At 37.6% G+C, this 14346-nt stretch overlaps 1 protein-coding gene across 3 annotated transcripts in view; it reads right to left on the bottom strand.

The window, feature by feature from the left end:
• The window catches only part of NUP153 (nucleoporin 153), a 44146-nt gene that overhangs the window by 12699 nt on the left and 17101 nt on the right, over window positions 1–14346 (bottom strand). Inside the window, exons 3-12 of one of the 3 annotated variants that reach the window (XM_066558273.1) lie at window positions 12304–12552; window positions 10862–11001; window positions 10651–10779; window positions 8777–8893; window positions 8607–8651; window positions 8457–8510; window positions 5511–5657; window positions 4722–4774; window positions 2081–2219; window positions 338–472 (exon numbers count right to left, since the gene is read on the bottom strand). In XM_066558273.1, the coding sequence (XP_066414370.1) occupies window positions 338–472; window positions 2081–2219; window positions 4722–4774; window positions 5511–5657; window positions 8457–8510; window positions 8607–8651; window positions 8777–8893; window positions 10651–10779; window positions 10862–11001; window positions 12304–12552 (1208 nt within the window). Of the gene's footprint in view, window positions 1–337; window positions 476–2080; window positions 2220–4721; window positions 4775–5510; window positions 5658–8456; window positions 8511–8606; window positions 8652–8776; window positions 8894–10650; window positions 10780–10861; window positions 11002–12303; window positions 12553–14346 lie in introns of all 3 variants that reach the window. The other 2 variants (XM_066558264.1, XM_066558281.1) reach the window with 2 other exon arrangements.

Raw genomic sequence — 14346 nt, forward strand, 5'->3', positions numbered from 1 at the left:
TCTAAGAGAGAAATGTCCCAGTGAAACAACAGCAACTACCTGATTTCACTCTCCAACAGATACTCTGCAGTGAAGTTGGGAAATCTGATGTTTGATATTTCTGATCCACAGCTAAGAGTTATAAGAGAAAGCTTGCCAGTGAGTGTATAAGATAGAAGAAGCCATATCAAAATATGTCATCCTCCCCACCCCCAATCTGAATAAAACCCTGTTTAATCCAACAGATTATAAACTCAGGTTGGTTAGTTTCATGAGCACCACAGAAGAAGTTAACATTCAGCAAGGTGGATGTATACCCACCCTGAAAAAGTATTCATAGTATACAGCAAAGATTTACCTTGTTCATCACTGCTTTTGAAATAATGCTGGGTGATGAGGAGACAGCACTACTGGCAGGGAAACTGAAGTTGAACGTCGGCAGCGATGAAGTACTGATGGGCAGGGGTACTTCAGGGAGCTCTTCTTGCTCCATCTCCTAGGTGCAAAGTTTAATTTTTGTTAACTTTTTCTTTAAAGAAGCTGCAAAATCTAATTTTTCACTTTCTTTAGAAAAGTTTTCGATTTCAATCTTTCTTTTAAAAGTTATAAATTTTATTTTTCTTTTTCACAAGACCTACTACCATCCTACCCTGTCCCCCCATTAGTTTCTTAACAAAGTTAAATATAGCAGGGAGATCTATAGACAAAGCAGGTTTTCCAAAGGAATCCTAACCTCCCACATGAGTCTGCCACATCATTTTTATTTATGGCAGGCAAGTTTCTATGCAATACTACATCCACCACCTGTACAGTAAGAGTACTGAAACTAAGGTCAAAACTGTTACCTGAGCAGAAGAGAGAGGGGTGCAGGTAAGATTTATTTTTGGTTTTGTCCTTTAGTTAGTACAGATCTAGAAAAACATAACCATTCTAGGATTCTATTATTCCCTTATCTCTTTAATTAAGAGCACAACTCCATGGCAAGTAAGAAAGTGTCCTAGGTAGGACAGCTGACGAAGTCTCTGAAGTCACTTGAACTTGGAAAAACATCATATTTTAAGAAGGATGTGTGTTCCTTTGAGTACCAAAACCCCCAAACCAAACCAAAGCACAGAAAGTCAAAAATGAAACCGTGACGAGCAACATACAGGATATCATACTCTGGTAAATCTAGTCAGTATTATGTATCAGGATGCAAATTTAAAATTCAGAAATCAGCGCACCTTAAAAACTTCTGTTCTTACCCTTGTCTTTTAAACCCTTTGATTACCAAGATTAGATTGGTTAGAGTTAAATGGGAATAGCCAATCTCTTCAGGATTTGGACAGTAGTACCAATGTCTATTCAGAAGTGACTAAGCAGAGATGCACATTGCTTCTACAGACATTTAATGTACCCCACAGATTATATATTTCAGAGATCTGATCTGAAGAGTCTATCACACCTTGATATTGAGACCATTTCTGTTACATTCTCCAGCATTTACTACTTCTTCATTGTGCATCAGCCAGAAGACCAAGTTAACCTCTTTAGATTTAAGATCTAGTAGTAGGCCACTTATGTAACACTCAGGCAGAAAAATAGTCCTTGGGATAATAATGACTATCATTGCATTAAATGGAGTTTCCCCATTAAAACAAGGGAAAAAAATCCTTCACAATGAGTTTGAGCAAGTGCCAAAAATTGTGAATGATCATTAGCAAACATGCAAAACACTGTCTTCTGCTTCAGGCTCTTGGCTCATACCTTTCTACATGACTTACATATTAAAAAACCCAACAAAATAAAAAATCTTTTTTTTTTAAATACTTGGCACTTCATTCCTTTCTAAACACTCCACAAATCTCTACCAAATTTATTCATTCAACAACTAATAAGAAACTTTATAGCGTGAAGAATATCCAAGATAAGACAATGGAAGATTTAAAAAATATAAAACCAAAGTTGAGGCACTTATACAGATAACTAAACTGGAGCCTGCTCTGAACCTACAGCCAAATACCCACAAAACTGAAATGGCATTATTGTAAATTACTATGAGGCAATGAAGCTACTTATCTCAGTAATCACAGTGAGATCAATTAACCTGAGACACCCTTACCAGTTGTTGTTTTTGTCCAGGTCTTGATGCACAGTATCGCTCCCTTTCCCTTCTCATCTTGCCACAGGCACTATCCATCCTTCCTCCTGAAGAGAGACCGTTGGATGCAGGAGTGTCGAGTTTGGGGTAGCTCAAATTGCTGGCACGGAATAAAAATACATAGGTTGAGGAAGGGGATTAAAAAGAAAGAAAAAAAGGAGAAAACCCCCAAAATTTATCAAGTAATTGTTTCAAGCTATTATAGCCACTATTAATCCTAGAACTGTCATGTGGTAATTAGAATCAGAAAAAACCATCCCACAAGTTCCTAAATGCTGGTAAATAGCTGGTGTTCCAAACAGCAAAAGATGAATAAGAGCAGCAGTGAGAATAACATACATAAAAAACAGTCACAACATCCATAAATGAATGATGACTAAGCCAGAAGACCTGAAATAGAAGAACTGATTTAGATTGTTATTTTCTAATGTTTGCTTTTAATAGTCCAGACAGTGGAAATTTTGACTGCCAGTTCTCTGATTCTGTGATGAGCATGTATCTCTGAAGGGACATAAAAGAATAACTAAAAATATACGGGTAGGGGGCGGGCGTGTGTGCGCGCACAGGAAATGCTGCCAACAGCTCTTATGGAATTGAGAGCCTTAAACTTGTGTGGCAAGGAAATATGACAGAAGCTTCATAAGCAGCTCTGGCTTTCCTGAGGCCATCAGCAGAAGCAACAGAGGTGTTTGGGTGTGCCAGCATTCCAGAAGTCTATTTAGACATGAATACAGATCCCTTTGTAAGGCATACAAAGGCATTTCTCTGTTCACTACAAAAGCCTAGATCTAAACCAGAAAGACTCCCTAATCCAAGTGGGAAGGGGAAACAAAAAAAAACCAAAACAAAAACCTCAAAACAAACAACTGTGCACCTCCCCCCCCCCCCAAACAACAACAAACCAAACCAAACCAAAGCCACATCCCAAAACAGAAGTGAACTAAGGAATAATATCAATAAAAAGCAGTATGGCATTATGATGAAGTATCCCTGAAAAAAATTACCATAGCTTATCCTGCAGCCAATCAGTCAGTCATTACAAAAGTACATTGGATGACACTGGAAGATACCAGGTCAAGTGTCTAGAGAACTGAGGAAAAGAATTTGTCTAAATCTCTCAGATAGTTGCAAACATCTGCTCAGCACTGCAACCACTGAGAGGAAACCAGATCCTTAAGGCCATATGCTCAAACTTTTCCCTAATCCAAAGTGACAATCAATTTGAATTATGAAATAAAATCTCATGTCAAAATAAATCTTTATTCAGACAATTATAGCATGTCTATGATAGTCCATATTCCTCTTTTCTGTTAACACTTGTCAGCTTCTAAGGGGCAAAGACAGTTCTGTCTTCAAGCAAGTCAGTTTAATCTACAACTCTGACACTGGTTTAAAAGCTAAACAGCCTTTGTTAGGCTGAACAGAGATGTACCAAAGTACTGCAGGTTAGTTGCATGAAGAGACTCTGGCCCTTATTAGTTTGCATTCCTACTCCATAATACGACAATCAATAGAGACTGGCTTTACAAAAGAGTTAAAATGAAAGGACCATCTAGTCGTAAGTCAAAAGTAGAAACACAGCAGTAAAACTTGTGAAACAAATGAAAAGCAGTATCAGTTTCCTGGATCTCCCTTCTACATGGAGAAAGGAACTGCTCCAGAACAGCTTGAATACCCACAATTAAAACCTAACACCTGCTAGCACCTCTGCCAAAACCAAAGATGGTTCCTGTAAAGTCAAACTCCTAGACTGTAAAACAAAGGATTGGCTTTGGGGTTTTCTGCAAGCCAAAGAATGCCCAAGGCAATGTAAGAATTGCTTGGAAGATGAACACAGAGCCAGCACATTAACAGATTCCCTAATAATGTTATTTGAAAGGTTGAAATCCTCAAAAAAAAAGGATATCTTCTGAGCACACAGTGCCTTAATTCAGCCAAAAGATTAGTTCCCCAGAAGGAAGAATCATCAATAATATCTCATGTTATTCTATGCTGAGCAAGCAGCATAATGCAAGACAATCTCCTCAAGAAGAAATACAATTATTAACTCTCCCTTTTTTTTTTCCAGAGACAAGCTGGCATTTGTCTTCAGATGACTCTAAAGAGCTTCTGTTTTTCATGAAAACTCACAGAGCAGACAAGTGCCTTTGTCATGTAAGGAATATTAAAAAACAATCTTCCTCTAGCTTCTTGTATAAATAAATAACAACAAAATAAATAAACAAAGAAATAAATAACAAAAACAGACAAAACCCCAAACAACCAAAAACAACACCATAAAAAACCCTAAAAATTTAATTTACTCCTGAACTGTAAGATACTTCAGATTATAAAAAAATTTTCAGAAAGAAATTCCGGAGTGACAAAGCCTTCAGACTCCAAGTAATTATTTAATTACCTTACACTAACAACTGCTCCCCTAATGAACACCAAATTGCACAAGTAGTTAAACTCTCTCATAATACAATTTTTTCACTTTTTCAATTCCCTTTTACTGAGAACAATTCCTGCTCCTCCAAAAGAAGGCAAGCGTGCAGACTGTACTGACAAAGCAGGGGGGCTTTCTTCTTTCAAGTGTTTTAAATTAATATATTTGTCATACCTTTCAGATGATTTTACAGGCTTTTCTGCAGGAAAACTCTCCTCCATCATGTCCTGCAAAATAAGTTTTATTTATTTCAAGATTTATCTGAATATATTTATAAACAAAACACAAAGAGAAGACAACCAAAACACACATTTTGTACTGTTTTGGTTATTTTATTTATTTCACTAAATGTACCTCATGTGCTTAAGCTTGTTCCCTAACTACCCTGATTATCCACCTCATCTCCAGCCCATATATTTAATACCTGGTCATTTTTACATTCAGAATGATACCAAAACCATGGATGATTTTTTTTCTGAAAGAGATTCCAGTATTGTTTTAAGGAAAGTTTATCAAGGACTCCATCAATACCAAAGTGATCAGAATAGGCAATTTAAAAAGCAATCTGAATTGGTAATTGCTAGAAGTCTCACTTGGAGCCCACAGTTCACCTGAAACATTTTATACACAACATCAGCACCTTCCATCAGCTTTCTGAACAGCAGCATATGTAAAGGAAATCTGTGTTTCTGTATTTTAATATTCTTTCACTGCAAAAACCCTGGCCCAACAGCACACCACCACATTCTGAAAATAAGCACCAGCCTCTTAGTATGCCAAAGATACAATTACATTCATAAAACCTCTCAATATCTCTTTCACAATGCTTCCCTCTGTCTTTTCTTAACGTTTACCTCAAGAATACTATTGGTGCTCTGGCAAAAAAGAGCACCTTAGTAGACTGGTTAGACACATTCCAATTTTGCAAGAAGCAGGCAAATTAGGACATGAAAATTTGCTTACTTGATGGTCTGTATCTACCCTTTGGTGAATTTTTCTGGAATTAGTAGCTGATTTCAGAGATGGTTTAAAATACGTGATCCGACTCCCTGTCAGGGAGATTGGCTTTGGTGTCACAAGTTTCTGGACAGGAGGATGTTGCGAATCCACCTTTGAAAGGGAAGCAGCAATCAATTTATCCTTGCACCCACCTGACTTACCACAGCATTGACTGATGATAAAAGTTACAGAAATGCAAACCTCCCACCAGTCTCAGCACCCAGTGAAAACTGTGGAAGTGTTGAAAATATTTAGCTTGCAGAAGGAAATCATCAGAAAACCAGTTATAAAATCCAAAAAGCTACAGGAATAGTCAAAGTCTGACTGAATCCTGTGTCAAACTTTGGCAGTTACTTCACAGACAAACTATATTCCTAACAGCAAAATAACTCATGTTACAATAATATGCTCCCATCCTTTCCACTCCTCTGCCCTCACTGTGATTTTTTTCACTAACTAAATCCATTAATTTAGTATTGAAACTCTTAAGCAAAGCTAAACCACGTTCTGGGTTTCTCCTTTTCCTACATTTTCTTCCTTTGAAGTTACACTTAAAAAAATAAATTGTGAAATATTTTTAAAGAAGTCTCATTAATGCATGCTCCAATGTTTTAGATTTGCATTTGATGCTCTTAAAAGTACTGGTCTGATTCTTCTTGCCAAAGCTTTTTTACACACAAAGGCTAATTACTAAACAGAAAGCAGTATACATTCTGCAAAACTGAATAGAGAAAGAAGGAAGACCCAAAAAGGCTCCATGATATATCAAATAATCTGTAGCCTTGGTGATAAGAAAAGTGAGACTTAGGATGTACCTACTATTTAAATTAGTATCAACAGAGGGTTGTGCCCCAACCCAGGTGCAGAACCACATGACCTTCACATGGGCCCAATTCTTCTAGAGCTTGTCCTGGTCCTTCGGGATGGCATCCCTCCGATGTGTCAACTGCACCGCTCAGTTTGGTGTCACCTGCAAACCTGCTGAGGGTGCACTCAGTCCCAAGGTCTCAATGATGATGATCTGGCATTTGGATTTGTTACATTTCATCCCACTATGACTGCCCAATGCTCCACTCTACCTCTCAGCAAAGACTCTTGTCCCCCAAGAGAGTCGGAGCACCTCCCTGTTTCATACCATCAGCAAGCCTGCTAAGGGGGCATTCAATTCCTGCCTCCAGATCACTGAGAGGTATTTGAACAGCACTGGCCCTAGAACTGATCCTGAGGAACACCCCTGGTGACTGCTCACCAGCCAGATGTAGCAAAATTCACCGCAACCTTTTGCATCCTGCTGTTCAACCAGCTCGTCCTAGAGCTGGAAAACTTGCCCAGAAGGATGCAAGAGAGACAGTACCAAAAGTCACACAAAAATCCAGGAAACTACATCTGCCACCTTATCTTCACGTGCCAGGCAGATGACATTATTGCAAAAGGGTATCAAACTAGTAAAACAGGTATGCACAACAAGAAAAAAAAGTAACACAGTAACATGTTCAATCCATTAAGAATTATTCTGTCTAGTGTAGATCCTCAAAATAAGAAAAATACCACAAAAACAAAAAAAAAAAAAACAAACCAAACCAAACAAAAAAAACCAAAAAAACAAAAACAAAACAAAAAAAAAACAAAAAAAACAAAACACAAAAAAAAAAAAACAAAAAAACCCCCCCCCCAAAAAAACAAAAAAAAAAAAAAAAAAAGAAAAACCAAAAAACCAAACCACCTGTAAAACTTCTGCTTGAGTGTCGAAGTGTCCTGTCAACCATTTGTTTGCTTTAGCAGGAAAACGCACAACCCTCTTCTGGGCACAGACAATCCTGTCCTCTCTTTTCATCAAGGGCTACCCTTTCTCCCTGCCAAATTTTATGAAATCTAGCATTATGAGCTAGACAATTTCTCTATTTTTACCCAGTGACAGCTGTATGCAACACTCACTTTCTGACCAATGCCAGGGTCTATGCTGCAAATCTGGCAGATCTTTTTAATGCCTCATCACAGGTGTGGTTCTGCATTTTAATGCAGAATCCATTTCAATTTTGTTTTCAATTACTGGGATAATATTTAAGAGGTGGTAAAAAACTTACATTCTCTACTTTTCAACATTCTTTCAATTCATCATGTGGCCAAAGACAGTACAAAAATTCTGAGATTTAAAAACTCCTAAGTGACTGCAGAATTAATTATACTTCTAACCAAGCCAACGGCATAGAAACTTTTAAAAACATTCTGTCCACTTCCTCATTAAAACAGCAGATTAAAAGTCTGCATTAAAGAAACACCATTTTTGTTCCTTTGGTTGCCAGAGCTAAAAGTGACCCTTTGTGGTATCATAATTTAATAAATATAATTTTTAAACAAAACCAAGGAAATAATGATCTACCACAGAAACAATTCTGTGCTACTTACAAATAGGAATTTAGGAGCATAAATTTACAGAAGTAACAAAATTTAACGACTGTCCAATTTTCTCCTTGCCTTGAGCAGTAATGAAAAATGGAAGTATTTATTTTTTGCTTAAAATAAACATGGAAATCTGCACAAGATCTGAACAATCAATCAATATTTTTGTATTTCTTGTTATTTCTGCAAGAGAAAGCTTTCCTGAAACAAGAATGTTATAATGCAACTTAACTCCAAGTTGCAGGCCAAGATAAAACCACTTTGTGTGTTCTAGAGACATTGTTCTTGATTTATCAGCACACCACAAAAAGATAAGAAGTGAGTAATCTTCACAGTCCTTCATCCAGTGTGGATTGAAAAGACATTTTTAGAATTTTCCACACAGCCAAGGCAGCTATAACTCACATTGAATTCATGTGTGTGCTGTCATTGAGGTTTGTGACATTTCTTTTAAGACCTGTAAAGCAGAAAAGGTTACCTATCACAGCTTAATATGTTACTGGTTCTTACCTGGTTTTGTCTGGATTGGAAGCTAGTCATATTCAGCACACTCCTGTCCCCAGGCTAACAGGGGAAAAAACAGCCAAAATTAGAGGATTTTTTTTCCCTACAAGAGGGTTCCATCCAACAAAAACACGAGGGAGTTTGTGATCAACTTACAGAAGACAGAGGACTAGAAACAGAAGATGGAATCCTTTTAGCATCCTGTTGAAAAAACAGGTACACTAAATTAAAATGGACATGACATCAAGTAACATCTTCATCCTATACTGGCACATTCACTGTGTTTTTCAAACACACGGTAAAACGTTAAAAGGAGCACCCCTTACCGCCAAAGGGCTTGACATCTTCTCCAATGTCTGCAAGATGCGCCGTGCTGTGGAACTTGTCACACCATAGGACTGCACGTTTGCTTGTTTAGCTTTCATTTGTCTTTTTATTGGTGGCTGAAAAATTAGCATTGCCAATGTTACAATAGTGGATTCTGAGTTCCACACGTGTGGATTTTATGCCCTACGGCTACACTGGTGATACAACCAATACTCTCATAATGACAGAGAAAAATACACTCACTGAGCATTCTAGGCATGAAGAAGAAAAATATACTCCACTGACTCTACAGAAGTTTAAGTGGGGCCCTGTGTATCTTGCACATGGGATAAAGCAACAAAAGAAATCCTTAAATGTAAAAGGTCATAAAACGGAGATGCTGGGGTCATAGGGTCTCTGAAGCAGTGATGAGGAAAACAGAAATGAAGCAAAAGCTTGTGCTGCAGAAAGTACTTTAAGAAGCAAAACAGATCTCTGAGTTTCATGATGGCATAAGCATGGCATCTTAAGCCAGAGTATACAACCATCATCATGAATTTCTAGTTCAACTTCTCTCGTTTTCCCCCTTCCTCTAAGACTGCAGCTGACTGCAGATCTTTTCACTCTGTTTAGAAAGATCAGATCTGATTTGAACCGTCACTGATCTAAAATAATACAATGAAAAAGTCAATGTTGTACCACATGACTGAAAACAATTTAAAAAAACCTCAGTGTGACCATTTTTGAAATAAAGTATGTTACACCTCTTATGTAACCATGTCATGCTTCCCACACAACTACGTGAAGACAGGAAGCAGACCACACAACACATAGAACATGCAAGTGAGACTCGCTGTAGGCAGCAACAAAACAAGCTTGTCTCTCCTTTAAAAGTCTAATATTTGCTTCCACTTTTCGACATAAGCCAGATTTTTTGTAAAAAAAATAAAAATAGCCGACCAAAGAGGACTTCTAGCTTACAGAAATTTTAAATGTTCTCAAGTTTGACTCAACACCAAGTCAGGAAAACCCACAAGGTTCAAGATTTCCCTGAATCAGGAAATGAGTACCCTTTTTCCATGGTAGAAACAGACTGCCAAAATAGGTCCAGCAAACTTATCTTCAGTTCCTTAAAGTTCCTTTTGACTTTTCAGTTTTTTAACAAAGGGCATTCTCATTTAAACAAATTAGAACCAAATCAGATTTTACTGACTTGCTTTTAGAGTCAACTCTAGCTACTGAGAGCAGTCAGGATTTTTAGTTTGCTGGTTGATTTTAGACCACAAAGAACACTTGGGGACAAACAGCTTTTCTCATGAGCCATCTGAATGACAGTAAAATAGAGAGCATCTTTTTGTTTATCGTGATATAGCATGTAGGACTTGCATGCCTCCCTCTCAGTAACAGAACTGCAAAGGATGGAACAAATTTGCCTTTTGAATACTCCTATATTTAAAAATGCGCAATGTGTTCATAGTTTGAGTGCTTGTGTAAGATCTACAGGCAAGTATCAGGGAGGTAACTTTTGCTGCTATTAACAAAGTTTTAGAAGTTGTGCCATCATTGTAATTATTTACATGTTATTTTACCATAATACAGTCAGAGGCAGACCATGGCAGAACATGGAAATTTCTGGAAGACATAACAGAGGAAACCCCTAATAAAAGAAACTGCCCAGGAACTAAAATGCTACTGTCATTCTCTGCTTTATGATAAGCATTTCTACATAAAGTGTTACACAAGAATTGAAACAAAAACTATAGGCTGAGTGGGCAAGATAGGAACTGTTGCCACATTTTTCAAGTTAAGTTCCCAGCTCAGAGCTTTTTTGGCTGAGCTCCCCTTTCCGTATTTCAGTTATGTTTTCCCTCCTACTGCACTACTGTTCTCATACCTGGTAAGCAGAAATCTGCACTTTTGTCTGTCTTGCTGCTGCAGCTGCACCACCATAAGATGTCTTTCCTGGGTAAAATGGAGAATCCCCGAGCTGTCTTGTCTTAAAGACAGAAGTGTTTCCAAGTGACTACAGAAAGGTATTATGGTAACTGGTTAGTTAAATGGCTACACATGCAACTTGACTAAAATTAATACTGTGCAGTACTTACAGGAGAGGGAGATCCAAAAGCAGACAAATTGAATGCAGGTTTTTTAGAGCTAGATGCAGGATGTTGTGCGAGGGAATGAGATCTTTCAGCCTCTGGGGACCAGAGCAGTGGTGCTGAAGTATTTTTTGAAACTGTGATATCTGCCAAAATGACAAATGCCATATGTAAATGCTTTGTGTACACAGAGAAATTTAGTATTAAACATCACACAAATCTAGAGTTCTCTACAAAAACATCTCACAAAATGAAAAGGTCCCTTAACACTGATTTCTCTGGCACTCTAACCTTCAAAGCTCTTCAAACAGATTAATTTCACATATGGTATGAAACCCAAGTACCAACTCTGAACCTAAAAATCTGTTCACAGAACTGCAAATACATGACCTTTCAGTATTTTCAATACTGACCCAATAACAATATTTCAAAAGCATTCACAAGTTAACAGCACATTTCCAATACAACACAATTTTATTTTTTCTTCTTTCATGATAAAATAAAGGAACTGCATAAACACTGGTGCATCTCTAATAATGCAAAGTTTTTCTTATATTGGTAGAGGGTTGGAAACCAGCATAGGACAGAACTGACCAGGTCTTAAACCTGAAAAATTACCCAAAGGCTGAATTAACACAGTTAACCACCTATTTTCTCTATGTCTTATGGAGACATAGCAGAAAGTTCTAACAAACTCAGGTTATATTGCTATGCCCTGGCAACACCTACTCTGAATTGTCAAACTGTGGTCTCAAGAGAACTGGCTGAGCACACCTCTATCCCCATTTAGATGGGGAACTAGAATAATTTGCAAACCTGCTGTTTTGCCTTTTCTCAGTGAGACACCTAGGTCACATTCTACATAAATACAACGTCTTGGGGGTTTTCTTACTTAAAAAGGTGTAGATTCTAATGAGTTTGGCAAAAAAAAAGGAAGTATTGACAAATTATGCCCTCTATCAAGAATAGCAAAAAAAAAAAAAAAAAGGCAGCCCAAACGTGTTCAATCAGAATAGTTGTTTTATTGACTCCTGGTAAAAAAAAATTTCAAGAATATCTTGTGTTTTTATTTTTCAACCGTATTTACTCATATTTAGCCAGCTGAGAGATATTCTGAGTCAATCCTCCTGCTAGGCAACCAACCCAGCTATCAAGCTACAGAAAGTCATCTTCATCTTCTATTATTCCCATTCAAGATTTACAGATAAGCAAGCTAAAATTGTATTTATCAGCACTGAATCTTTACAATATAACGGACTCATAAATGTTTTCCAAGCATGGCTATATTTAAAAGGTGACGGGATTATATCCTTTTGAAATACTAAAAATTAAATTTAACATCGAGAGCTGACATTCTCCTGCTTTATTTACTAAGGCAATGTGGAATATTAAAGAATAGATAGTACTTTATGCTATCAAACAAACCAAAGAGAGAACACAGAAGCTACCTTTATCAGATGCTCTAGAGGAGAAGCCACTGGTTGTTGAGATGTTATCATCATCATGCTGAGAGGTAGAATCTTTTATTTCCTTTACAAGGGACAGCCCAGGACTGCCGATGCCAAGTGTGGAAGATGTGGAGGGCTGACAGTGCGGGACTGTGGAATCCAACACGGTGCAGTTCAAATGGCTCCGGTGAAGGGAGGGCCTTGTCAACACATCCGAGAAGTTCAATGCAGACCTGCTCGTGGATGGTTCTAAACAACAACAGCCAATCAGCTTCCCTACAGACAAGCTCACAGAAGCCAAAACCTGTTTTCTATCAACAGCCATGCTTATTGCCAAGTTCTATGCACAAAAATAGAGAAGCCGAATTTAACTTCCTCACCCAGATAGGGTTTCATCTGTCTGATTACAACAGCAACACTGCTTGCAATACTAAGCATTAATGTTGCATTAACAAGTACTTAAGGATGGGATTTTTCTGAATTTCATCAAAATCTGACCCTGCACTCAAGCGCTTAAACTGTGTCTTTCACTAAATCAAACATCTATAAATTCCTTCTCCTCCAGATAATGCTTACAATAAGCTTTCCAAAATTTGCGATTACATGACAAAAACTGCAGAGTTGTCCAAAACTTATCTTTTTTTCTTGTAAAAAAGATGGTGTCAGTCTGAATACGTAACATCAAAATATGTATTTGCAAAGATTTTCAGGGGTTTATTTGTTGTGGTGTCATCATCCTCCCTTCCAAATTCTACCATATCAGGTCATGCTATAGGCAATTTATCTCCTATCCATTCGTTTTCGAGATTTTGGCACAAAGGACAAGTAAGCAACATGGCCTCAGTTGTAAGACAGGCATTTTTTCCTCATTAAAAGGGTCGGTAAACACTGCCAGTGTCCTGCAAGAGGTGGTCTCACAGCTCCAGCTTGCCACATGAACAGAATAGCAATTAATGACCATCTTGCCTGATATCCATATGCCTACAGTCCCTCCCACGATTTCTGGGTATGAACATAATTTTGAGACACTATCATCCTGACATTTCTGCTGAAGCTTAAACTAGCTACTTCAATCTTCATAAGCACTGCACTGCTAGTAATTAATTCTCCAAAGCACTGGTAGATTTTTAAGCCTGTCTTGTTTGAGATGAAAGAAATTTTATCAGACCAAAGGCCAGCCAAGCAAAGGAACATAGGCTCTTGCACATTGGTACCTCAGAGCCAAAGAAACAGGCTTTCTAAAATAAAAACACCAGTAACAATAAAAAAATATTATTAACTATAGCTAGAAAAATTAACTACAACGTCCACAAACTGCAACAGAAGCTTCTGAAGGTTTTAGCGGGTCCCATCTGCTCCTGATTTCTTGGAGCTAGAAAGTTTGCTGTGCAGCTGTTCTCACTGAAAGGTCCTTTCAGACAATTCTTCAGGAAAGCCAACACATGTTACTCATTCATGAAAACCTTCTCTATTCCTTTATACAAACTTATGCTCAAGCTACAGCTACACAGAGAGCTGTAAAGCTCCTTATTTACAATCAGATAACATTGGTGAGAAAGGTATTTCCTCATTACTTTTCATTCTGCCAACAAGCAGCTGACTGTCCACACAGATGGTTCCATACTTGTGCTCAGACAACATTTCTCCCCTAATTAAAAACTGAGTTCCCAAAACTGCTAATTTAAGAGAAACTCAAATGAGAGCATATGCAAATTCATAGAGTACTACAGAAATAGTGAGAGGCATAGATATAAAGCACAGCTAAATTTTAACATGATAAAAGAGTAGTAAACTTCTTCGCCAAGGATCCAAATAGTTTCCAAAGACCCCAAGCTAGCAATGCCACACAATGTTACAAAATATTTCAAAAATAATAGTGTCATAAACGAAGTTCCCCAGATCTCCACTAAACTAACAAAGAAATTTAATAAATTGATTGAAGAAGCTCAAAAGAAAAGAAAAAAATATCAGGACACATGAAGGACTTCTCCTCTGGCATTCTAGCATCTGGTCTTTTGTTTTGAGGACAACAAAACAGATTAA

The sequence above is a fragment of the Molothrus aeneus genome, chromosome 1 (assembly GCF_037042795.1).
Source record: "Molothrus aeneus isolate 106 chromosome 1, BPBGC_Maene_1.0, whole genome shotgun sequence".
NCBI lineage: Eukaryota > Metazoa > Chordata > Aves > Passeriformes > Icteridae > Molothrus > Molothrus aeneus.